At 39.2% G+C, this 27,966-nt stretch overlaps 1 protein-coding gene across 3 annotated transcripts; it reads left to right on the top strand.

Annotated features, from left to right (window-relative positions):
* Positions 1-27,362, top strand: ska1 (spindle and kinetochore associated complex subunit 1). Of its 3 annotated transcripts, none has more exons than XM_079684773.1 (8): positions 1-237; positions 17,908-18,080; positions 19,129-19,214; positions 19,304-19,419; positions 19,960-20,054; positions 20,681-20,815; positions 22,132-22,301; positions 26,613-27,362. In XM_079684773.1, exons 3-8 carry the CDS (start codon positions 19,133-19,135, stop codon positions 26,759-26,761), a joined length of 747 nt encoding a protein of 248 aa, XP_079540899.1. In that variant the 5' UTR covers positions 1-237; positions 17,908-18,080; positions 19,129-19,132; the 3' UTR covers positions 26,762-27,362. The 3 variants fall into 3 exon arrangements, with proteins under 3 accessions (XP_079540899.1, XP_079540900.1, XP_079540901.1); XM_079684774.1 differs by having other exon boundaries at positions 17,903-18,080; XM_079684775.1 differs by lacking the exon at positions 1-237 and having other exon boundaries at positions 17,901-18,080.
* The last annotated feature ends 604 nt before the right edge of the window (positions 27,363-27,966 follow it).

Here is a 27,966-nt window from a genome sequence, read left to right as displayed (position 1 = left end):
GAGTCATTTCATGCGCGTGTAAAAGCACATTTTCCGCTCGTGAGTAGCTTGTTTTGCGCGCTAGAATATTGACCCAAATCTGACTCCATAGATACATCTGTGTACACTCCGCGGCCTACCATATCCCAGGGTGCAATGCGCGCAGGGAAGAGGGAGTTTTTTCAAATGAAATGGCTTCCCGTCTCCCAAGCAGAGTGGATTTAAAAGCAGCAGCGAGCGGAGGAATCACTAATAAATGTGAGTATTGGGTTTTAACTTACTTTAAATTAACTAACGTCACACACGTCAAACCCAAGGGGCATTAAAACGTACATTTTCGTTAAATAATACGGATAAATATGTGACGCTAACTAGCTAGCTGGACGTACTGCACTGTTGTTTACACTTATTTTTAATTCAATTCAGAAGTTTGCTCAAGTCATACAGAGATCTTGGCTCTGTTATAGATAAGTTATACTTTATATTACATACATAGACCAAAGTGAAAACATTTAGACCGGTAAAGCCCAGTGGCGGATTTAGGATTGTAGGAGATCCGGGGCTTAGCCCAGGAGTTGTTGGGGGGTGCAGTGGTAAAGTGCTATTTTTTTACAAATGGGGGGTGGACCAAACATCCTTTAGGGGGGTCTCACCTCCTTTAGGGGGGTCCGGGGGCATGCTAGTGAATGTTATAGCTAGTAAACATGGAGTAACCACACTAATTATACACTTATATGTTAGTATGTATACAGAACATGACTAAAAATTATCCTAAGATGTAACGTACCTCAGTCTACCTTTTAAGACACTAAACTAACGTATTCCAATTTTTATATTGTTTTGGAATTATACCGGCTCTCGTTTCAGTACAACGGAACCATAGCAACGGAACTGACAGGCAACCCTCTGAATCAGACTCCGATTGGCTGTGACTGCATCCACTCAGAGTGTCCGATTCAGAAACGTGACTCTTACACTCTTTACGTCACAAACAAAGATGGTGGATGAGAATAGATCTATAAAAAGATAAGCAATGCGCCAGAATCAAGGTGAGACTATCCGCATCCTTTAAAACTCTACGCCCATTCGTTTCACCGAAATAAGTAAACGACTGTACAGATGTAGCGATTCATTTCAGACAGTTTGAAACGTGAGGGCCGTGATTGGTACGTGATCTGCCCTCGCTCAAGGGAAAACCTCCAGCTTGACTTGAGACCGCCCCCGTTATAGATAAATGTAATTATAATGAAGCCAGCTGCAATGGATCATTGATCCACCAGGGGGTGCAGTGGGGTTCCACACTGGAGCTCATGTGAAATAAAGTGAGATACAGTATGCTGGATGTACAGCGGAACTTTGTTAAGATCCATATGTCACGAATATCATACTACTGTGCTAAATAAGAGACATGTAATCATTTACAAAACATCACCATGTTGTTATTTAACAAAATAATTGTATTATTCGAAAAAAAAACGAACGAGAGGAAATGCAGCCCGGCTCTCAATTTTTAATCCTAATTTAATCATAATCTTCACCACGATCATTTATGTTTATGTTTGCCGAATTGACATGAAATCACTGACACATATGAAAATACTGTATTCAACTTAATTAAAACGTTATTAACGTGCCTAAACTCAGTAATTCACCAAAAATATGTATATTTTAATGGAGCTTCGTCGGTCGATCAGGATCCCAAAGTGTAGCGGAGGGATCCTCATCTGGATGAAGGGTGTTATTTTCCCCATAAGGAACAAGTCGCTGCAAATTATCTCGCTTATTACATGGCCACATTCTCAACAAAGTAACGACATGACTCCCAATATTAATTGAAATGCTTTTATGGATTTAGAAAATGTTTTTATTGATTTAAAAAATAGTTGTATGTATTGATTTAAATTGACATGCATCCGCTAAGAAAAATAGTCCGTTGTTACCGTTTTTTAAACAGTCTGAATGAAACGGCAGCTCTCAGCTGTGTATACACAACTAATGGCCCATCAACCACAGCTCTCTCCCCCCCTCCCCCCCTGATCTTTCTTCTCCAGCAGCTAAATTAGGTTAAATTAGGTTACTCTGAGTGACCATAGACTGTATGTGACAAGCTTACAGTTAGTGACGTAACAACACCATAAAAGCTGGTGGGTTGAAAGCAATACGGGAGGTAAAAATAACTAGAATAATTGTGATTTATTTATTGTGGCTTTTATGTTTTTAGGTATAAAATATTATGTAATTCAGGCTTATAGTTCACCCTTCACTAAAAGCCTTCAACAATGACAATATTCAAAGTAATTTAATAAATCCTTCCAACACACATTGTAAAAAATAGCCTACTGTAAGTTAAGAAATCATTTCAATATGTACATATTCTGATGTAACAACAATAACATTATAAATAGTAACATAGCTGAACATGGTATTGCACATTTAGCTTTGAGTGTTACTGACCTGAGATGTTTTTATTACATGAATTAAGGTGACTGAGGCTTTTTAACATACAGGGATGCAAACTCATCAGGTATGAAAAAGGTGATAAGGATCCGAGCCCCCGGCTCCCCCACCCCACGGAATGACAGAGGATTTTAGCAGTCAGAACAACTAAAGCAGCAGTGTTAATAATAACAGAAACGCCAAAGAGTCACATCTAATAGAAATATATAAAAGCATTTATTTTAAATTGTGGCGCAGTCAGTTTATAATTTTGGCAGCACTGTTGAGCATTTTGAAAAAGTATTTTCGTGCCTCTGTGCAAGGCTTAAAGAGCCTGTGACACGATTTCCCCCCATCATCCAAACCCATCAGTTTGAGTAAATATTGTCCCCTTGAAAACCGTTACTGAACTGATTTTGGATATTTGTACTTTGATAACCATTAATCTGCCCTTCAATGTTGACCATTTCCTGGATCTTCTCGGGGATTCTTCAAGTCCCGCCAAATTATGGGTGACGTCATTGCGGGCACAGCGCTCCAGCTGCACCGTTCAGGATCCCAGCATCTGCATGTAAACGCACGATGGCGCACACAGCAGCAAGCTCAGACAGCGATGACAGTTTAATTTTTAACGTGTCTGAGAGGTCATATGAAGCTGAAGGATCGGTTTATTTTGTATCTGTTAGAAGTTTAGGAATTAGGTGCGTCAATATGGGCGATCATACGGTCATATAGCCAGTGGGGGACCTCTGTGTCGCCTGTCAGCGCAACTTACATGATGCCGTTTAGACAATATAATAATAAAGGGCGGTGCCGGCTGTCAGCGAACCGATCCGGCCTTTCTGCGCGACTATCACTCAAATGCATGACATAGTCTCAATGTGTGGGACGCGGGACAAATAATAAAAATGCTGTGTGTGAAGTCCCGCACAGTGCGGGACACCTGGTCACCGTACACACAAAGTTCTGCCCCTCACACACACACGCTTCAAATCAAGTTGCATAAATGCTTGAGCTACGTTTTTATTATAATTACTGTGAAATCTCCCTATTATGTTTTCGTCATTAATACAACAAACACACACTTGCAAATGATAACACTGGCAATGATTTTAGATGTATTAGACTATTAAAAAAAGAAATCATGCTTCAAATAAGTGGGGGTACGGCGTACGCCCGCGTCCAACGCCCACTACACCACTGACTGCAACTACAAAAAGCTAAGGTTTGTTTTCTCATAAGGAAATGCAGACCGGCTCAAACAAAAGATTTTTAAATCATCATCCTCACAATCATTTAATGTATCATATGTTCGCCGAATTGACATGAAAGCACTAATAAATGTAGTTTCATCCACTTGAGTTTACAAAAATAATCGATTTGTTTTTATATCACATCCGACGGGAGGAAATTCAGCAGCTCACACTACCGATTTTTAATCCTAATTTAATCATCATCTTCACCACGAGCATTTATATTTATGTTCGCCGAATTGACATGAAAGCACTGACAAATATGAATATACTGTAGTCAACTTCATTAAAACGTTATTAACGTGCCTAAACTCAGTAATTCACCATTTCTACGCATGACAACACACTTTGTCCGTGTTTGGCTCTCTCGCCGCACAGTGAAGCGTTCCCGCATTGACGTCACTTCCGGCTTCCCCCAAAACCTCAAAATGAGTCAAAGGAATTTTCCCGCGACGTTCGAAATTATTGATATTTATCGGAACGGTATTGCTTTTTCTTTTTTAAACTGACGGTTCGAGATTACTAGTAGCCCACTATTTCATTGCACAATAGTTGTTGGGTTCGTGTCACAGGCTCTTTAAGTCTTTTTATCTTTATAGCCACATGGTGTAAAGTAACTAAGTTCATAAACTCAACAAGTACTATACTTGGGCACAATTTTGAGATACTTGTACTTTATTTAAGTATTTCAATGTTTTGCTACTTTGTTCTTCTACTCCACTACAGTTCAGAGGTACATGGTGTACTTTGACTCCACTACATGTATTTAATACCTTTAGTTACTTCACAGATCTGGATTAATTAAGTGAAATATAATCAAGTGTTAAATCAGACTTTAGTTCCACCTGGAGTAAATCCACAAGCTACCCTGCAGTATACAAAGTCATTCAAACTAGCTGCACCTTTACCAGCTTTGAGAACACTTTCATGATCAATCATTATAAAACATATCATATCTATTATTCTGAAATGGACCAATCTGCACAATGACTACTTTTACTGTCGCTTCTTTCACTATATTTTGATAATACTTTTCTACTTTTACTTGAGGAACATTTTGAATGCAGGACTTTTACTGTAACAGAGTATTCCTACACTCTGGGACTATTACTTTTACTCAAGTACAAGATCTGAGTACTTCTACTTTTATTCAAGTACAAGACCTGAGTACTTCTACTTTTACTCTAGTACAAGATCTGTGTGCTTCTACTTTTACTCAAGTACAAGACCTGAGTGCTTCTACTTTTACTCAAGTTCAAGATTTGAGTACTTCTACTTTTACTCTAATACAAGATCTGTGTGCTTCTACTTTTACTCTGTACAAGATTTGAGTACTTCTACTTTTACTCTAGGACAAGATCTGTGTGTTTCTACTTTTACTCAAGTACAAGATCTGAGTACTTCTACTTTTACTCAAGTACAAGACCTGAGTACTTCTACTTTTACTCAAGTACAAGATCTGAGTACTTCTACTTTTACTCAAGTACAATATATATATATACACTTATACCACCTCTGTTTATAGCCTATGAAAAAAACTATTAGAAATAGAAGGCTAAAGCTAACGTTAGCAGATAGTGACAATGTATGCTAGCTAGCTAGCTCAACAATTCCTTAAATAATATTGCCACAGAAAACCTTTTCAGTTCACATCACGCTCTGCCGCTCCGACAGGGAGCCCTGCTCTGAACACCTGAACGGCCCGTTCTAACAGCTGTTCACCAGCGGTCCAGTCTGTGCCACAGTGACTCCGGACGCACAGTTAATATTAACGAACGCACCCGTAGGTAATGTAGCTGCTGAAGCTAGACCATCATCTCGGAGCAGCAGAGCCTTATTATACATCCATGAGCAGAGCCGACAGGCAGGAAGACTCGAGCACACAGCTCGTACTTCATTATAATATATAAAAAAAGAACACCATGCGTGTCATGATGGCACATAACAGCTCACGGCCGCAGATTACTCCGGGTCCCAGCCCCCCCCATACCCCAAAAATATTTGTATTGCAGATCTACATGAATCACACAAACGACTTATTTTGGATTCAAAACGGCGAATTTCGCCGAAAGGTGACAAGTTTGCATCACTGAACATAGACAGAGCACAACTGAAACATAACATCTGAGATGTAACAACATAATACACTTTTCGGGGATGCTTGGGATGTGAGGAGTGAGGGACACGGCTTAGAACGGGCGTGTCGCCTGGCAGGACAGGAGAGCGTGTGCACCAGTCTGCCTTGATCTATGAATTCATGTCCGTGACACTCACTGCTGCCCACAGCTGTTTTATAGAAGGAAATTCCTTCACTTCATGAAAGTGTTTTAACCACACACACCTCTACACACACATGACGGGTGTTATTTTCCCCATAAGGAACAAGTCGCTGCAAATTATCCCGCTTATTACACGGCCACATTCTCAACAAAGTAACGACATGACTCCCAATATTAATTGAAATGCTTTTATGGATTTAGAAAATGTTTTTATTGATTTAAAAAATAGTTGTATGTATCGATTTAAAAAATAGTTGTATCTATTGATTTAAATTGACATGCATCCGCTAAGAAAAATAGTCCCTTGTTACCGTTTTTTAAACAGTCTGAATGAAACGGCAGCTCTCAGCTGTGTATTTACACAACTAATGGCCCATCAACCACAGCTCTCTCCCCCCTCCCCCCTTGATCTTTCTTCTCCAGCAGCTAAATTAACGGTCGGTTACTCTGAGTGACAAGCTTACAGTTAGACACAACACTGTTATTGCAAGTGACCCTCAGTTAGTTGACTTTTATGTTCAACTGCTAAATTCGTTACTGATAAAAAAGGGCTTTTACTGTCCCTAATTACCTTAACACTAGAACCGCCAGAGGTTTTTGTATAGGCCTACCTAAACCCGTCAAATCCCGCTATTAGAATGCAATTTTTAACAACATAGGGTGCTACATAACACACTTTCAGGAAAAGTCACGGACTGGGAGACTTTAATATTTTATTGAAAAAAAGTTATATTGCACACACACAACACACATCACACAAATTGACCCGATTGGCGGTTCTAGTGTTAAATAAACTCACTAATTAATTAAACCAGTTCAATACGCATTATTCTTATTCTTATCATTCTTTATGAGCGCAGAAATAGTCTTAAAATCAGATCTGTTTTTTAAATGAAATCTGACGGCAGGCAGTTAGCTCTGATCACCTATGATAAATGCGCCGCACCTAATCGCTGGCCATCCAGCCACAGACACTGTTCGAAATGGGGAGGAGCTAGGGGGAGCTTGGCTCCTCCGAAGAGGGAGGGAGCTCCCCTGAAGGCTGACTTTGAGATAATTAGGGGGAGCCCAAAACAATCGTGCATATTTGTGTCACACAGATTAGAAATGTTGAGTTTCTGTAAATAACAGTTCTTGAAATAAATAATAGTTATTGTTCATTACAGTTTCTGAATATTTGTTTTATATTTGTGAATATGTCTGGGTGTTGCCATCTGTACGTGGCGGCGCTGCATTCTTATTTACGTTGCTATGGTTATGGCGGTGATGCCGGCGCGGTATTTGAAATGTTCATATTGATATTTTTTTAACTCTGGCTGTGTAATTAAAAAATATGGCAAAACGAAAACAGCCAAGCGTCACAGCTTTTGGATTCACAAGCAAAGAAGCGAAGGAGTCTAAAAATGACAACGTGAATGGAAAACATCTTTTAGTTGGCCGGCTGTAAGCGGTGTTAGGGTCGAGCTTGACAGCTCCACACAGAGGGAGAGGCCTGCCGATGCGGAGCCTGAAGAGGCTTCAACAACGGCCACATCCGCCGGCATAGTGACACCGTCTGTATTAGTAGAAGAGTGTTTTTATAGCAATTGATCGCATCCGCGCTGCTGCGCCAATCAACAGAGCGTGCGTGTGACATATTTAGTAGCAGGATGTGCTCTAAAAAATAGGGCTCCCCGAAAGCAAATGGGTAATTCGAAAACTGACAGAGCTCCCTCTATACAAATCAAACTGTAGACGGTGTGAAAGCACCTATTGTTTTAAATAATGGTCGGAATGTGACCTGTGAGCCTTCTGAATTACCGTGGGACAGAACATTCTAAACTAGAATGTTCAATCAATAAAGTAAAATCTTATCTTATCTTAATAATATCTTCATATTAATAATAATAATAAATCATACAGTATGTGTCCGAAAGGGAGCAGGAGGAAGCAAACACAAAAATATACTGCATATTAAAGCAAACGATTGTAAAGGTTAAAGTATGAGCATAACAAATAAAGAAGTGTAATGTAAACATTTACATTATGATTATTTAATATATAAAGACTATATATTATTGAATTACAAGATTAGATATACTTTAGTTGATCTAAAATATTGATGTGTTCAAATGTTCTTCAAAACACAACTGAATGTCCATGAAACTTGTCTTTCTGTATTTGTGAATGAAGCGCCATCTCCTGGTTAAAACCTGAAATTGATAATCTGGGGCTTAACATTCCTCTATACTGGTCTTTGGCAGGTAGTAGGCAGGAAGCTGTAAACTGGAGTCCGAAATTCAGTGCTACATCTGTATTTGAGTGAGTTAAGGCATTAGTTTGCTTCATTAAAGGATGTTAATGAATAAGTGTTCTCCAGTGCCTTTTGTCCGCTTTAAGGTATTATTAAGGTTGGGTTAATGTTGCTCTCAAAGTGCACCAGATTGATGCTTTTAACTTCAATATTTAAAAAAATATCTTCTCGGGGGAGCATGCCCCCGGACCCCCCTACAGTATGTTAGGTCCACTCCCCACTTATAGAAATAGCACTTTACCCCTGCTTACACCTTTATGCCGTGAGCTGATTATCGAGCCTTCGTTGTAACAGTCGCAGGTACACTGTGTATGTGCGTAGGGATTGTTGCAGTAGAAAATTCCACTCTAGCGCCCGATACATTAATGGGAAACCCTAAATGTTTGAGCACCCTCTATGAAACGTCAAGCTACCCCACAGCACCCCCAAAATAAATCTCTGGCGCCGCCACTCAGCCTGCAACCCAGTTTTGAAGAAATGTGCAGTGCCAAAGCTCATTACAGCCACCATAAGACGTAAGACACACTTTTTTGCCAAATATCAACATTTTCTTTCTTTTAATTTTTTTGCTAAGATTGCAAGTGGCAAAGTATTATAACTTATTGTTCTAGCAAAGGGATTGCACAATTGTATTATGTATTTTTTTTGTAGCTATAATAATAATACATTTTATTTATAAGCGCACTTTTTATTTGCGTAAACAAAAAGTCAAAGTGCTGCAAAATTTAAAAAAAGGTGAAACAAAAACAATTAAAAACAGAATAAAAGCAGTGACATTTATGCCAGCAGGGCATAATGTGGGGTTTTAAAAAAAATCTAGTTAAAGGCTATTCTAAAAAGATGTGTTTTTAGGCCTTTTTTTGAAAGCATCTTTGGGGTCCTCAGCTGGTTTGGGAGGGCCCTCCACAGTCTCGGAGCAGCGGAGCAGAAGGCTCGGTCTCCCATGGTTTTCAGTTTTGTCCTTGGTGGAAGGAGGAGGTTTGCCTTTTCTGAACGTAGGTTCCTCGTGGAGGTTTGTGGGGTGAGCAATTCCTTGATGTAGGAGGGAGCATTTCACTATGCACTGATGAGTGAAGAGGGTGATTTTGTAGTCAATCCTGAGTGAGACCGGGAGCCAGTGCAGTGATTTGAGGATGGGTGTGATGTGTTCGTACTTCCGTACTCTCATCAGGATCCTAGCAGCGCTGTTCTGGATGTATTGCAGCTTCTGGATGTTCTTGCTAGGAATCCCAATGAGAAGTGCGTTACAGTAGTCCAGCGTGGCAGACTGGACTACTATTTCTCAGGTGGTAGAGGGAGGTCTTGCATATTTGTTTGATGTGGGCCTCAAAGTTCAGGTGAGGATCCATTTTAACTCCCAGATTGGTAACAGCTATATACGTATGACCAATAAAAGCCTTGAACCTTCATCCATTCATGTATTCTCCACACAGATGTTTCTGTTTATTAGATCATGTGTACATTTGTACTTATTGTTATGAATACATCAATATTTTTATTTGACCTTTTCTTTTTATGGAACATTTATTTCGTATTTATTTTATTTTGTATTTTGTTTTATTGTACTCTGAAATGGGGCAACTGTCACAAAACCCCGTTTCCCCGAAGGATAAATAAAGTAATCTCAACCTGATGATTGTGATTTTTCCAGTGGAATTATAAACTGATACAGTGTCAGCCTCAGGAGTCAGAGGATGACTCACAGAAATGTTATGCTGGCCACTGTGTCTCTGTGAGGTTTAACAAAGGAATGGTAACTTTAGTTTGTGCAATGTGTGCCTGGTGCCTGCTGTGTGTATTCTTTAGGTGTGTGTGTGTGTGTGTGTGTGTGTGTGTGTGTGTGTGTGTGTGTGTGTGTGTGTGTGTGTGTGTGTGTGTGTGTGTGTGTGTGTGTGTGTGTGTGTGTGTGTGTGTGTGTGTGTGTGTGTGTGTGTGTGTGTGTGTGTGTGTGTGTGTGTGTGTGTGTGTGTGTGTGTGTGTGTGTGTGTGTGTGTGTGTGTGTGTGTGTGTGTCAGAACAGTCAACATAACCTTTCCTAATAATCCACTGTTCCTGTCAAACATTGATATGTTTAGAGTATCCATCACCAGGTTTATGAATAGAAAATAACAGTTCATTTGTCATCAAACTCACATTCCCCTGTCATCGATGGAGCGAGCCTCATTTAAAGTTCCATTATGTGACATTCGACTGATATAATAGCCCAAGTTTAACTGTGATATTGACTTAATCCTTCATGCTTCCCTCACTCATCTTTTCCTTAAGTCCCTTTGACCAGTGGTGTAGTGGGCGTTGGACGCGGGGGTACGCCGTACCACCACTTATTTGAAGCATGATTTCTTTTTTTAATAGTCTAACACAGGGGTTCCCAAAGTGTGGGAAGGTGAGCCTCCCCTCAGAGAACATAATCACAGCCGCGCCCCCCCTCCCAATTATTATTGCTATTATTATTATTATTATTATTATTATTATTATTATTATTATTGTTGCTATAATGCAGGGGTATTCAATTGCATTTCAAAGAGGTCCAGTAAGAGAAAATGTCATAAAATGCTCTGTTTTCGCAACCTTTCTCTTTTTTGATTGGCTGAGCGTCACCTCCTTAAAACATTAAACAATAGCTTTTTTAAACCTCTTTATCTTTATGTTTTAAACATGTTGAGGTTAAGGATGGCAGCTTCCTCATACGTTGCACTCAGAGAGAAATAGTTGAGACGGAGATGCAGGGCTCGACATTATAATTGGCCCGCTGGCCCGGAAGCACTATTTAGACACCCCGGGGCAGCATAACGTACTTTCCACTTGCCCGCTCGGGCCACAAAAAATATTGCTTTAAAAAAAAAGAATTGTCCTGTGGTATTGGTATTTTGACTTGCAATTTAGTTAAATTGTTTCGTTTATTAACGCTACAACATAGCGTTTTGTGAGTCGGTTGTCGTTGTAGGGTGAAAAGCAAACAGCTGTTTGCTGCGGAGCGGAGCGCGAGCAGGCTCCCGTGAGCGGGAGCGCGCTCCTTCACAACAGACTATTGGGCCACCTAACCATTCGCCATTAATGTTTTTAATACCAGCGGTAACCGGCCATGCGCCGGGCAAAAAACAATCTTCAAATAAAAGAAAGTCACCGGAGGAGTTAAAGGAGAGTGACAGGGAGTATGAGAAGAAGAGGGAGAGAACGTTTCAGCCAGCTTGATCGATGGAGTTGGCTTCTAGTGCAGTCACGCGTCCTAAAACCCTTTTATAATCTATCGATTAGATTTATGATTTGAAAATTATAAAAGTAGGGTAGACATGTGGAGATTATCCGGCTGAACAAAACGTGCATTTGTCAAACAGTTTTGTTTTCCACAGACCTTATTTCCAGCTATTTTCCAAAACCCTGTGGAGAAATCCCATTGCTTTTTGTCGAGGAAACCAGCAGCTTATACTTCCTGGTTTTAGGACACGTCACTGCACCTCTCAATATGATGCCAATATAAACAAGGTCTTCTGTCGGCTCTATACATCAATGCCGACCTATGCTGACAAGTAAGTGAAGAGTAGACAATATAAAGGTATTGGCTTTAGGGAAATGTCCCAGCAGTTTAGGATAATGAAGGTTCTAATCTAATCTATTACATAGCCATTACATTTCTAACTCCTAATGACAGGAAGGCAGAAAGCGCATTATACAAATAATAATACTCATAATAATAGCTGACATTTTTTAATAATGACCACAATATCATTATTTTAATAAATCAAATATGAACAATTGAGGAAATGAGGAAGAACTGATGATTCAAATGTTGTAGTACAAGTAGTAATGTAGTTAGTGCATAAATTACTATTGCAACAAATGCGTTCATTTTCTTCATTATAAGTCGATTTTTTTTTTGGACGAATGCTCCGGGCCAGTTGTTACAATGGTGGGGCCAGTGATAACACAATTCCACCGGCCCGGAGGGCCAGTGGCATTTTACCCTTGTCTACCCCTGAGATGTCTTTAGCAGCAGGGAGGAGTAACGTTTCACCTATGTTGTGAGGTTTACCTGCCTTAGCTATCCGTAACGCCACTCGGTATGATGCTTCGGTTGCCTTTGTATTCACAGTGCTAAATGTGTCAATGACATTTTTCTGTGACTGCAATTCCTTGAGCTTCCGGTCAAAAAACTCCTGTGGCTTGGTCACCAAACATGGGTGTTTCGTCTCAATATGACACCGGAGTTTACATAGTCTCATACTGTAATTAGCTAGCACCTAGTTGCAGATAACACACTGTGGCAGTGGAGTGTCATCAGGACCGGTCCATGAAAATCCTAGCTTCAAATAATCATTGTCATACTTCCTCCGTTTTCTGACAGACGCTGTCTCCTCTCTCAATTTAGGTAACTTCACTAGAAATCTATCCATATTTTGCAGCTCGCATACATTTAGCTGAAGTTAACTAGCTAGATTTCACTGTTTCTCTTTATTTTTTTCTGGCGGTTGCGCCTCCCTTGAAGCTCTCTGGCGCCCCCCAGGGGAGGAGCGCCTCACACTTTGGGAACCCCTGGTCTAATGCATCTAAAATCATTGCCAGTGTTATCAGTTGCAAGTGTGTGTTTGTTGTATTAATGACGAAAACATAATAGGCAGATTTCACAGTAATTATAATAAAAACGTAGCTCAAGCATTTATGCAACTTGATTTGAAGCGTGTGTGTGTGAAGGGCAGAACCGTGTGTGTAGGGTGACCAGGTGTCCCGCACTGTGCGGGACTGCACACACAGCATTTTTATTATTTGTCCCGCGTCCCACACATTGAGACTATGTCCCGCATTTGAGTGATAGTCGTGCAAAAAGGCCGGATCGGTTCATTGACAGCCGGCACCGCCCTTTATTATTATATTGTCTAAACGGCATCATGTAAGTTGCGCTGACAGGCGGGCGACACAGAGGTCCCCCAAGCCCCTCCCCCCCCGTTGACAGTTCACGAGCGCGAGGGTCTCCCGTCCACCCACCACCCCGTCCACCCAGTAAAAAAATCCCCACTACACCACTGCCTTTGACTGAGAACAGAGGGAGAGGTCAAGGAAGAGATGTTAGCAAAGAGCAGTAATGAAATCTAACCAAGCATATTTACTCAGTTTCTGTCCTTGAGTAAATTGTAATAATCTCTACTGTGAGATTCAACTGTACTTCAAAACACAAGGGGGAAATGTTTAACTTTTGAATTACTTACTTGAACAAGTAACTTTCCAAAATACATAACACATGTTTTATAACACTGGAATCAATATGATCAGTATTATGCATTTTACAAAGAAAGTTTGCATTATGATTTTTATCAATTGTATAAATTGAACTTGAAATTTGATTAAAAAATCGCTTTTATTAATTTAATTGTGAAAATCCTCAAGAAATATTTGTTAAAATACTGTTTTGAGAAGGGAAGGTAAAACAATCTTAACAGGTTAATATAACACTTTTTTTTACTAGTGACCATTTTTGGTAGAGGAAGAACATTCCAATACAGTCTGAAAATACGATGTAAAAATGTACGGTTCTTTTACTAGATATGTGTAATTTAGATATGGTACAAAATATATATGGACAAAGTTTTGGGAAAAAAACATACACAATCTCAAAACATTTCCAACCTGACATTGGTCCAATTCGGTAGAATGGCCCATTATAGGGACCAATCATTTAAGAAAGGCTTAGCCATCTCTAGCTTTCAATACATTCCACACGTGGATTGATAGGAGCCTGCCCGTAACACAGGCACAAAGAGAAAAGATAGATCGTATGCTGATTCAAGGACACCTATCTCATGTTGGTATGGGTCCCATTTTGTTGATGAGAACAATAATAGAGTCGTTGTCAGCGTACTTGAATATTTTGAATGAGCTCTGATGAGATGTGAGCTTAGTTATAATAATCCAATGATACTAGAGACATCTTGCCATGTTATCACACCAGCTGTGATGCCAAGTTTTTGCCAGGGGTCTAAAGTGGGAGGCCAATGGCCCCTTCCCAACATCACCCTTACCTCCAGTGCCCTTGCTCTCACCATACCTATCTTAAAACTGAACCTGCGTATGGTCTCAAGTACAGTGAGTGCTAGTTGCTAGTAAGTTGCCAAATTCTGTCCACAGACAGAAAGTCCACAGCTGCACTACATTTACTTCCCAAGGTTTTTCTTTCCTCTTGCATCCTTTGTACCTTTCTCTGTTTCCCTTGTCTTGTGCCTGTGTTATCGGCAGGGCTTCTGTCACTCAGAAGGCCAGAAAATGGTAAGCCTTCCGTAAATTATTGGTCCCTATCGGTAGATGCCACTTTTTACCAATGTTCCCTTAAAGTCCATGTAATGTCCAAAATAAATGTTATTCTGTGTTAATAAATCGCTTCATCACTTTCCACTGTTTCATTTGACATATCAATATCAATGATTCTTTCCATAAATACCCCCCAAATAACATGAAATGTGTGCCACTTTCCCGTGTTATTCCGCTCCGGTAGCAAAAAGCTTGCCAGCCATTAACCCAGCTGTGATACGTCACACGTGGCAAACACAAGCCTCGTCTGGATTGTTTGTTTTGTATCCTTCCGCTATTTTCGCTCAACATATGTGTAACCGGACCTCGCTAAACTTTTTTTATCTAACAATTCATGATGGGGAAGCGATGTGTAGTTGTGAGCTGTGAATGTTTCCTGATTGCTATAAACATTGATCATGGGTGCTGGAAGATTGTGCACAAAACTCGGGTCAGAATTAAGTTACTACAGGTGTTATGCCAGCTTGAGCTAAATGTCACCAGAGTACAGTGAACTTGCCTAGTGACTGAAATATATAAAAGTTGAAGTGAAATAAGTAAGGCCAAAAATGAATTACGTCTGAATATCTTTATTATTTTTACCACTTTTAATTATTTGTGGGCTCGCACATATACCAAAATAGACTAATGTACACTGCAATAAAGATAACATGTTACAAGTGAAAAATTAACAAAAGAACCCTTTTTTATTTATCAAACAGTAAATTAATACAATCTTACAAATTTGCGATTTGGAAAATGTTGTTATATTTACATGTTTCTTTGGAAAAATAATATTGTAAATGATGTACTTTGTAAATTATTTACATCATGCGAAACCATTTTAACCAGTTCAGCTGCATGACTTATGTCAAATTACAGATTTGGCCATTGAAATCCCTGATAGCGGCCTCCCGGTTCAGGGTAAGTCTTCCGTATCTCGGTTACAGCACATGCAGGCAGCGGGACTCTGATTTTTGGGCCGAGTACACCCCAGCACCAACGTACAAACTGTCGATAAGCTGTATATCGATACTTCCTAATGAAAAAAAAGTATACAGATTATAAATATATTTGGAGAAAAATAAAATGTTATGTAGTACTATTATGTAGCAATGGTTACAAATTGGCTTATAACATGATATTTGTATTTTACTTGTACAAAATAAATATGAGGTTATACATGACTGCTTGACAGAATCATAGACCTCTTATATATTTCCTCACATGTGTAGTTGTTTCTTTTCCCAAGCATACATTGAACTTGCATACACAGAAAAAATAAAAGCCAAGCTGTTTTTGACTGCTTGAAAGAGTTTAATGGTATCTTTAAAAGTGTACCATATCTGTAGCGACTAAAAGTATTATATGAAAGCAAAGCTGCAATAGGTAGTTGGGTCAATCAATATTTACTTACTGGTGTAGTGGGCCATCAACTGCTCTGTGTTGTTGTTTGTATTGAAGATACGCTATTTTCAGTGTCCAAACACTGAGACAGCCTTCTCTAAAGCCTGGGTGGCTAATAATGCACCTTGGTTTCTCGTCGGTGTCTTCTATCTGGTCAGTAGGTTGCAAACTGTCTATTTGTTCCATCACCTGCCAGATCTCTCTGCAGCATACACATTCATCTGCAGTGGGCATGCTTTCACAGCATTGACATGTACACCTGAATATTGTACATAACATTAAAAAACAAAACAATATCTGCCGGACGTGTGAGGAACAGATGACAAATTAAGATCGACATTTAGTGCAGGTCAAATTAAATAAAACAGAATTTACCATTCAGTATTGCCGACTCGAGTCTCGCCGGCTGCGGAATCCGCTTCTCTTTCACAAGTTTCTGCCTCGTTGTTCGATTGCTGGGCAGGAGGCTCGTACTTATAAGGCAAGATGCCTTGACGTGAAAGGCTAGCTGGTTCACTCTCTACTTCTGTAACTGAATCCAGATAACCCACCGAATCTGAGCTTGAATGATCGCTGTCGCTGTCTGAAGTTATCGCGTTGCTTGCCATTTGGACTGATTTGATCAAATGGCAATGTTTGCCACGTGTGACGTCACCGCTCGTTCGGGAGTGATCGGGGGCGTACTCGGCAAACTTCGGAACCAACATCGGTTTTTAACGTATATGTCATTTAATTATGACGAAACTTTAAACATTTTTATTTATTTTTATTCTGGTGATATCTAAACTACATGTTAAAAAACACCTGTGTTAGATGCATTACATGGCCTTTAAAGAGCAACTTGCAGGTTAGAGACACCAGTGAATAAATGTGTAGGAAAATGATGAATACACTAGATTTTCAAAAGAAATATACATAAATACACACTACAGTGACATCTGGCGTCGTTTTTGCAAGACATTTTTACTTCCCGCCTGTGACCTCCCGCGTGTGACGTCACATGGAGGAGAGCGGCCGGTAACGTATTAATAAACATGGATCACAATGCTAGTTTTGACACAGAAGAGGTTGAAAATATATATTCGATTGCATATGATTATAATTATGAGCCTGCTAGGCGGCCAAGAGACCATGAGCAGCCAAGGATTAGCAGTGGGGTTTGAACAACCCCACTGCTCCGAACACCAACACCAACGCACCAACGCACCAACACTGATCCGAACACCAACGCACAACCCACTGCACCACATGCCTACCCACTAATAACATATTCAGCTTTTTCTGCATGTTCAACTAAATTCAGCAACAAATGTTCACAGTTTACAGAATTCGCACACATTTTCTGCAGGAAATGCATTTTCTAGTTACTTTACAGATTTGGATTAATGATGTCAAATATAATCAACTCTTAAACTACCCTGCAGTATACAAAGTCAGGACAACTCTGCTTTACCAGCTTTGATAACACTTTAATGATCAATAATTAAATTAAACCATATCATATATTCTGAAATTGACCAATCTGCAGAATGAGTACTTTTACTTTGTTTATTTTGATGCTAATTATTTTGTACTTTTACTTGAGTAACAATTTGAATGCAGGACTTGTACTTGTAACAGAGTATTCCTACACTCTGCTACTTATACTTGTACCCAAGTACAAGACAATATCTGAGTACTTCTCCCACCTCTGTGAAACAGCAAACAAAGGAGGACAAATAGTGTTTCGGGGTGAACTTTTATATCTAAAAGTCTATTTCATTTCATTTCAAACCTTTATTTATCCAGGTGTATCCCATTGAGATCATTGATCTCTTTTTCAAGGGAGACCTGCTCAAGTAGGTTCCACATGAAACATAAAAACATAAACAGAACAACAAAAAGGACATCTTACAGCATCATTACAGGGTTTACAATTTTCATAACTAAAACTATGGTTTCTTGGTCTCTTTATATGGCTCTGGTCGAACCTAATGAAGAGCAGCTTCACGCCTCCGACACTGGAGGGCAGCACTGTGCCGCCATCCGACAAGTCTGCCTGAGATAAAAACAAAGAAGAAGGAGAATTTTCAAACTGCTGTGGAACCGGGAAGAAGAAGAAGAAGAAGAAGAAGAAGAAGAAGAAGAAGAAGCTGTCAGCCTGAAAACACAAGCTGTGTAAGTTATCTTCATGAAACACACTTTAACTGTCACTTACACACAGATAGTTGTGTTAGTGTCTGACATAGTAATGGTATCTGTTTTTACCTGATAGCTAACGTTAAGAAGTAGCTGTTAGCTGTTAGCTCACTACACTGACCGAATAAAACTTCACATCTCAATAGGCTGAGCATCAAAGTAAAGGGAAACCTGAATTAAATATTGGTCCTGATTTGTTGTATTCTTCATAAGGGGAGATTCACTGATGTTTTTGTTTTACTGGCAGTTCGTTTTACCAAGTTACTGAGAAGTTAACACAACAACTGCTTAAAACGCTTTCAGAGTTTTATTTTTTACACAGATGAAAGTTCTATAAGTAAGGGGAGTGAGAATAACTCTAAAATTGTATTTCGTTACAATTACATGACATGTGATTACTAGTACTACCAATATTACTACAACTAAAAACATGTAATCAGTAAACCTAATCTAAGAAAAAATGTTTTTACATTACTTCAAAAGCAAAGATGTAGCCATTAATTAATTAACAAAACATTAGGTGTCCACTTATCGTATAAAAAAAGAATGAAGTAAGTAAATGGAAGCCAAAAAGGAAATTAGGGCAGTAAACATACCTATTCCAAGTATTAGACAACAAATCAGATAAGGTAAGATGTCGTATAGCTCGTAATGGGATATGTTACCTTTTTTTGTACCCTAATAATCACATTACATTACATTATATGTCATTTGTTAGACACTTTTATCCAAAGCAACTTACATACATTCAATACTGTGGACAATCCCCACAGGAGCAATTTGGGGTGAAGTGTCTTGCCTAGGGACACAAAGACATTCTTCCCCCTGATTTGAAGTCCGGCACTCTATCCACTTAGCCACAGCTGCCCACATTACATGTAATCCGTTATTTCCCAAGCCAGGTTATTTTGCATATTACCACACAAACCTGGTATAAAGTACAAGTATTCCTATTAACTTTTATCAATGAATTGTAGCTGGGAATTGTTTTTATTTGTACTGAACATGTAATGTGTCTTTCTTCCAGCAACATGTGTGATTTGCTGGATGTCAGCCTCCACATCCATGACAGGATCTCGTCGCTGCGCAGCATACTGGAACTGGCGGCTGTCGGTACGATGCTGATGGGGTTCTGTGTTTCTGTGGAAGGCTGAAATAGTGTTATAAAAATGTGTCATTGTGTCCTTTCTCTTCACATTTAGATTTCCCTCAAAATAAGATAAAGAAGCTTGGACAAGAACTGTCGGTTGTGGGGGCACTTCTGGAGCAGTTTGAGAAATGTGTTGGTCAGCAGAGAGAGAAGCTGAGGCATCTGAAGGTAACGCTGCTGTCATCCATTTATCAGCCTATACTGTCTTTTCCATTGTATTCAATGTATTTAAGAATGGGCATTGCACATTAAATAACAAGTGCACTTGAGTCCATCATGTAAGAAAGATATGATGTTTAAACATAATGCGTTTTGGATCTAAGTAGAATATATTATATAAATGTATTAAACAGTAAAGTGCTCTTATTGTGTTTTCTGATTCATATTTGTGTTATTTTTAATTTACATTACTTTTTCCAACCTACATTGTGAATGTTTGAACAATGTTTGACAAGAACAAAGTATCAATTTGTGTGCTATTTGTTCAAACAGATTGTAACTTAGGTGAAGATCAGACCATATTTTGGGACAAATGTATACAGAAATGCAGGTTATTCCAAAGGGTACACTTACTTTGCTTGCCACTGTACATACTATGGTATTAATATATGATGATTCAATTATTATATAGAGCATTTTAAAGGGCTTTCAAAAAAAGGAGAAAAAAAAGACCTCAATCCAACGTAATAGTCGTTTATTTTGTTTCAGGAACTTGAGGAGTCATTCAAGGAGAATGTGGGGGGTGTTCAGCACATGAAGGACAACGTTCCTGCTCACATGCCCAAGAAGAGAGGCCCGGCAAAGTGAGGACTTTTATCTGATCTCTTCAATAGAACTCGAGCTGTTGTGTTTTGAATATGGAATACAGACGGCTCAGTGACAGAGCTGCACCATTCATCAATCATCATTTATCAAAATAGCAATATGGACAATATTAAAATGGAAATAAAGGCCGTAATTGTTCTAGACAAAGATGTCAAACATGTTTCTGAATTGAGGATCAAAATGCAGCATGATGTCCTGGCCTACAAATTCATTCCTACAAACCTACAAAAATATCTTAGGTACAGATCCTCTTGAAAAATCCCACCCTTATACATCTTTCAATGATAATTACAAAAGATTATGGAAAAAGGAGCGCTACCTCCGAAATCCTGAATCATTTTGCAATAGCAAGTATAACAGTATATAGACTTCTTTTTGAGACATAGAATACTTTTGTTTGTGTAAAATAAAGGTAAAAACTTGCATCACAACATCAATAAATGAAGCTTGTAGAAATAGCAGTTAGAGAAAGTAATTCTTTAGTTAAAAAAAAGTCAATGAACTATTACATAAAGTAAATATTTAGTTTAACACAGAGTGGCAGCTTTTTAGTCTACTCTGGAAACAGCCTGACTGTCCTGCCTGTGTCCCTGTCGTGTCACAGTGGGGGGGAAGCTGCTCTGAAGCAGGGTGAAGCTGTTCAGCCAGCGCAGCAGCAGCAGCCTGTGAGAAAGAGCAACAAGAGCTGCATCAGAAGCATGGACGTCATCACCATGCCAGAATTTGAGAGCATCCCTCAGTAAGTACCCCCCCATGATAGGATTATATGATAGATATTGTTTATCAGTTTTCTGGAAAGCAACCATTTGCTACAGTTATTTATGTATAATTGTTTTGGCTAAACCTGCAAGGCTGACATTCTAGTGATGTGAATAAGACTTGATAAGGCTTGGGTAAACCATCCAAGAACATTTAGTAAAAATGTTAAACACTGTTTTTTTGAGAATATAACATTGGGATTACGAATACTACTGAATCTTCTCCAAAAAGGTCCAGAAGGAATAATATTTATTATTTAACCCTGATGTCAACATTTCTGCTAAGGTCTTTTTGGAATTACACTGCACCGTATTTGTTAATAACCAAATGGAGCACTCAAAACCAGTATACGACCAGTTATTCCACCAATAAAGAAAGAATGGAGTGGTGCAGTGATGATGTATTTTTGTAGGGCAACCCGGAAGTTAGCATCACATCGGTTCGCTTGACAAAAAGGATTTTGGAATTTTGATATTTAATATTCTCCACAAGTTGACACCACTTTTATGTATGGTTGAAGCGTAAGTGCAATTGCTAAAATTAAAAGCTAATGTTGCTATTGTTAGTTACATCAGGGTCAGATGACCTTACGTCAACACTGCTAAGCTAAAGGTGGCTAGTGTTCAGCGTGATGACATCTAGTGGTTCCATTCAGCCACTTGTTAGCAACCGCTGTTTTTAAGACGCATAGAAGATTCGGATGTTAACCAGTGGGGTAGTGACTGATGTATTTTATGTTGTAGAACAAAACATGAAAATCTCTTGAGTTTACCACAGACCTTATTTTAGGCCTGACTAAAAAAACGTTCTCAGAATCGTTCACTTCGAGATGAGGGAACAGGAAGTTGTAAAATGCTGCCTCATTTCCAGAACTTGATCGTGCACCACCCTATGTATGACAGTTATACAAAACAAATAAAGTTTATCTTGAAAGGGTTCCTTATTCTTATTCATATTAATAATAATTGCACTGTATTGTACACAAGACTTTCACCGTGAGGCTACCTGCACATTTGTATTCTTATTATCCCATGTGTACTGTACTACCTGTGTTTCTTTCTTATTCTTTTGCTGCTATGACACCCGAATTTCCCTACTTGGAAAAATAAAGCCCCATCTTATCTTCTGTACGCTTTACACGTCCTGCATTGGATCTGCTGTAAGATAACTAACTCTCTTGAATTCCATGAATATCAAGACTGTTTTTAGCATGTTAGTTTTACTGTTTCTTTTCATGACGATGCTGATGGTGACCCATGTGATTATGTCAAAAATAATACTTTGTGTCCCAATCAGGTACATGAGAGGACGGGTATCGTACGATCAGATGAACGCTGCGGTGCAGAGCATCAACACAGCTGTGACAGCAAAGTACAAGATCCTCCATCAGTCCATGAAAACTCTCAGCAACTACACACGCAAGCTGCACCAGCGCTTCAAGGAGCAGGAGACCAAAGACACCAAAGGTACTGCTAACACAGTCAGATAGCTTCTCCATGGAGGCAGATCCAGGAACAGTTCGGAGGCGATGCCCCTGATTGTGAATTATTGTTTTGTGTTTCCACTCGACCCGAAAACTGGTTCAAATCAGGCATCACTTTTAGCTTGGCCAGCACAGAGCATCAAGAGACACATACGTCAGAGGCTGGGGGCGGAGCAATAACAGCTCATGGTGAGAGTAGAAAGTAATGTGGCCGAGATCAAAAAGTGGCTAGAACGTGACACACACATACAGTGGGGCAAAAAAGTATTTAGTCAGCCACCAATTGTGCAAGTTCTCCCACTTAAAAAGATGAGAAAGGCCTGTCATTTTCATCCTAGGTATACCTCAACTTAGGGCTGGGCGATATGGTCTCTAAATGATATCGCGATATTTACTGACTATATCGCGATATACGATATATATCGCGATATTCTGAAATGTCCTCTAAAACACATACATTTTTTTTATTTAACCCCTTGATGTTTACAGTCACGCCAGTATGATGATTCTAGTAGTCCCTGCAACATATGTCTGCATTAAAAAAATCGACTAATAATGAAGAAAATTAACACATTTGTTGCAATAGTAATTTATGCACTAACTACATTACTACTTGTACTACAACATTTGAATCATCAGTTCTTCCTCATTTCCTCAATTGTTCATATTTGGTTTATTAAAATAATGATATTGTGGTCATTGTTCAAAAATGTCTATTATTATGAGTAGTATTATTATTATTATTAGTATAATGTGCTTTCTGTCTTCCTGTCATTATCAGGAATTAGACATGTAATGGCTATGTATTAGATTAGATTAGAACCTTCATTCTCCTAAACTGCTGGGACATTTCCCTATAGCCAATACCTTTTATATTGTCTACTCTTCACTTACTTGTCAGCATAGGTCGGCATTGATGTACAGAGCCGATAGAAGACCTTGTTTATATTGGCATCATATTGAGAGGTGCAGTGACGCGTCCTAAAACCAGGAAGTAAGCTGCTGGTTCCCTCGACAAAAAAGCAATGGGATTTCTCCACAGGGTTTTAGAAAATAGCTGGAAATAAGGTCTGTGGAAAACAAACCTGTTTGATAAATGCACGTTTTGTTCAGCCGGATAATATCCACATGTCTACCCTACTTTTATAATTTTCGAATCATAAATCTAATCGATAGATTATAAAAGGGTTTTAGGACGTGTCACTGCACCACTAGAAGTCAAACTCCATCGATCAAGCTGGCTGAAACTTTCTCTCCCTCTTCTTCTCATGCTACCTGTCACTCTCCTTTAACTCCTCCGGTAACTTTCTTTTATTTGAAGATAGTTTTTTGCCCGGCGCTCACGGGCAAACGGGAGCCTGCTCGCGCTGGCTCCGCAGTAAACAGCTGTTTGCTTTTCACCCAACAACGACAACCGCCTCATGAAACGCTATGTTGTAGCGTTAATAAACGAAACAATTTAACAACATTGCTTGTCAAAGTACCTATACCACTGGACAATTTTATTTTTTTTAAGCAATATTTTTAGTGGCCCGAGCGGGCAAGTGAAAAGTATGTTATGCTGGCCCGGGGTGTCTAAATAGTGCTTCCGAGCCAGCGGGCCATTTATAATGTCGAGCCCTGCTCTCTGTCACTGTGCATGTGTGCAATGTTTGTGTGCAAGTTAGACGGGGCCTGTATCTATGAAGGAGAAAGGAAAGCTCCTTTTGGCTGCGGCGGGAAATTGATTTGACAACATAATACTCGATGTTTTCACTATGTGGTCATTTACGACATCCTATGTAGTGCAATCCACGATGTATCGTGTAAACTCGATATATCGCCCAGCCCTACCTCAACTATGAGACAAAATGAGAAAACACAGACCTGTAACTTCTTCTTTAAGAGCCTCCTCTGTCCCCCACTTGTTAACTGTATTAATGGCACCTGTTTGAACTCGTTATCAGTATAAAAGACACCTGTCCACAACCTCAAACAGTCACACTCCAAACTCAACTATGGCCAAGACCAAAGAGCTGTCAAAGGACACCAGAAAAAAAATTGTAGACCTGCACCAGGCTGGGAAGACTGAATCTGCAATAGGTAAGCAGCTTGGTGTGAAGAAATCAACTGTGGGAGCAATTATTAGAAAATGGAAGACATACAAGACCACTGATAATCTCCCTCAATCTGGGCCTCCACGCAAGATCTCACCCCGTGGGGTCAAAATGATCACAAGAACGGCGAGCAAAAATCCCAGAACCACACGGGGGACCTAGTCAATGACCTGCAGAGAGCTGGGACCAAAGTAACAAAGGCTACCATCAGTAACACACTACGCCGCCAGGGACTCAAATCCTGCAGTGCCAGACGTGTCCCCCTGCTTAAGCCAGTACATGTCCAGGCCCGTCTGAAGTTTGCTAGAGAGCATTTAGATGATCCAGAAGATGATTGGGAGAATGTTATATGGTCAGATGAAACCAAAATAGAACTTTTTGGTAAAAACTCAACTAGACGTGTTTGGAGGAGAAAGAATGCTGAGTTGCATCCAAAGAACACCATACCTACTGTGAAACATGGGGGTGGAAACATCATGCTTTGGGGCTGTTTTTCTGCAAAGGGACCAGGACGACTGATCCGTGTAAAGGAAAGAATGAATGGGGCCATGTATCGTGAGATTTTGAGTGACAACCTCCTTCCATCAGCAAGGGCATTGAAGATGAAATGTGGCTGGGTCTTTCAGCATGACAATGATCCCAAACACACCGCCCGGGCAACGAAGGAGTGGCTTCGTAAGAAGCATTTCAAGGTCCTGGAGTGGCCTAGCCAGTCTCCAGATCTCAACCCCATAGAAAATCTTTGGAGGGAGTTGAAAGTCCGTGTTGCCCAGCGACAGCCCCAAAACATCACTGCTCTAGAGGAGATCTGCATGGAGGAATGGGCCAAAATACCAGCAGCAGTGTGTGAAAACCTTGTGAAGACTTACAGAAAACGTTTGACCTCTTTCATTGCCAACAAAGGGTATATAACAAAGTATTGAGATTAACTTTTGTTATTGACCAAATACTTATTTTCCACCGTAATCTGCAAATAAATTCTTTAAAGATCAGACAAAGTGATTTTCTGGATTTTTTTTTTTTTCTCTCATAGTTGAGGTATACCTAGGATGAAAATTAGAGGCCTCTCTCATCTTTGTAAGTGGGAGAACTTGCACAATTGGTGGCTGACTAAATACTTTTTTGCCCCACTGTGTATATGTATATGTGTGTGTATATATATATATATATATATATATATATATATATATATATATATATATATATATATATATATATAAATAAACACACACACATACAAATGTCGCGCAACAGGCATAGGTGTGACACATTATTTATTATTCACCATTCTTGGAAAGGCGACCCGTTTGCTGTCATTGTGTCATTTGCTGTTCTCACCGTTTTTCTGTTTATGCTTTTTTTTTGGGGGGGGGGGGTTCTAATTATTCCAAGTAATATTTACTTTGTTTGATCTAATTATCGATCAGTAAGAATGGCTTTGGTGGCTACGCTTACATCATCCATGTTATAAAAGAGTAACTTCATATCATACCATCCTTCATTAACAGCTCTCCGAGTCAATTCAAACAAAAAAAGGAAATGGCATCATGAGATGGTACTGGTGAGACAGTCAGACTGTCAGGATTCTTATGTTTTGTCACGTTTGTATTTTTGTATGTCTGGTTATGGGTGTTTTCCTCCGTGTATATTGTCTGGTCCTTCTTCCTGTGTTTTTCCCCTGTCGTTAGTTTCCCTGGTGTGTCTGATTGTGTTCACCTGTCGCCCTTGTGTTTCTCCTCCCCTGCCCGGCTGTTTCTCGTCTTGTGATCACCCCTCTCTGTATTTAGTCTTGTCTCTTCCTGTGTTCAGTGTTGGTTCATTATTTTGTCGTTCCTGTTCCCCTTCATGTTGGTCTCTGTCACCTTTATTGGATGCTACCTGGTACCTGTTTTAGGATTCTTGTTTTTGTTCAGCTTTTCTTGAATAAAGCTCGCCTTTTGTTTCCTTTTGAAACCAGCTTCCTCCTCATTCTGCATTTGGGTCCTATTTTTCCCCAACCCTGACACAGACAGTGGATCACCAGTTCCAAGCACCAGCTGCTGTTAGGGAACAGTAGATTAGCTAGTTGGGGAATTTATAAATACGTTTTTTTTTATTAGTAATTTTAAAAAAAGGTGTGGATTTTTCTGAAAAGATAGTCATTTTATAATTTCAGTCATCTTTTGACTCACTCTGGCTGTGTGTGAAATGTCCCTCAGGTCAGAACTTTGTGGTGGAGGAGGACATCCGAGAGTTTTCTAAGATCAAGGTGGACAAACGCTTCCAGGGGATTCTGAACATGCTGCGGCACTGCCAGCGCCTCCGGGAGATGCGGGGGGGCGGCCTCACCCGCTACATGCTGCTATGATTGATTCACACTTTGACTTTGCATTTAATATACAGGAATGTGTGCATGTATGTATGTTGTTGTGGTATAAGTGAAAATATCATTTTTTTCCCTTCTATGTTTGTATTATATCGTTACATGTGTAAACAACAGTTTGTATTTTCAGGCAACCAGAATACACATCTGAAGAAGGAACATTTCTTTGTGGTGAATACTTTTGATCTTTATCAGTATCTGATCATTCTGTAGAAATAATGAGAAATGTAGCATAATCAGAAACAGCGTGAATGAAGATAGATTTTCAATTTCAAAATTGAAAAGTCCTGACAGAATTAATGTATACAAAATATATTTGATTAGTTCTATAACATAAGGGTTGACCTCAAGCCATTTGTGGAAACAGATTGCTTCAATACGTTTAAGTTTACTGAATCAATTTGACTTTGGGAAAACTCAAGTATTTATTGTTATGTTTACTTTGGTGCAATTAACTTTATTAACCAATCACATAAAGTTAATTGAACTTACATCTTTTAATTATTTTAACTTAAATGTTTAATTTCTCCAAGCTTATTAAAAATGTATTAATGGAATTTACTGAATAAAGTAAGACAAATTTAAATATATCTACTTATGGCTTTTTTTCAGATTGGGAAACAGATTGCCTTAAACATTTTAAGTTGCAATAACACCATGTAAATACACATTTCTGACAAAGCTCAAACTATTTCTTTATATTTACACTTTCTAAATTATTTGTATTTATTAAGTCCTGTGCTCATATCAACCATATGAACCCGTTTTTTTTCCTGTCATTATTCTCCTGATCTGCTTCTTCTTGTTAACAGAGCCTGAGAGTCCATTGTATTTGTTGCTTTTCAAAATTAGATCTAGTATAATAAAAAATAAAAAACATTAATTGAGGAATTAAATCAAATTAGATGAGGAAACATAATCATAGCCAAATATCAGAAACACAGCCTGATACATAACCATACTATAAGTTCAGTTATAACTAGAACTTGTAAACTCTAACTCCTTTAGTGGTTTAAAAACAGTTTCTTACAACACACCAAAATGGTTAGGCTGACTCACAGCTGTTATGTAAAGATGATCAAGATCCCTCCGCTTCGCACCGGGCACCCTGATCAGACCGTCGGGTGTTCTTTTCCCCATAATGACCGCCTTGCTGCATATTATCCCGCTTATTACACGGCCAGATACTA

The sequence above is a fragment of the Notothenia rossii genome (genome assembly GCF_949606895.1).
Source record: "Notothenia rossii genome assembly, chromosome: 5".
NCBI classification, from domain to species: Eukaryota; Metazoa; Chordata; class Actinopteri; order Perciformes; family Nototheniidae; genus Notothenia; species Notothenia rossii.
The sequence above is the reverse complement of the archived record's forward strand: the minus strand, read 5'-3'. Positions and strand labels throughout refer to the sequence as shown.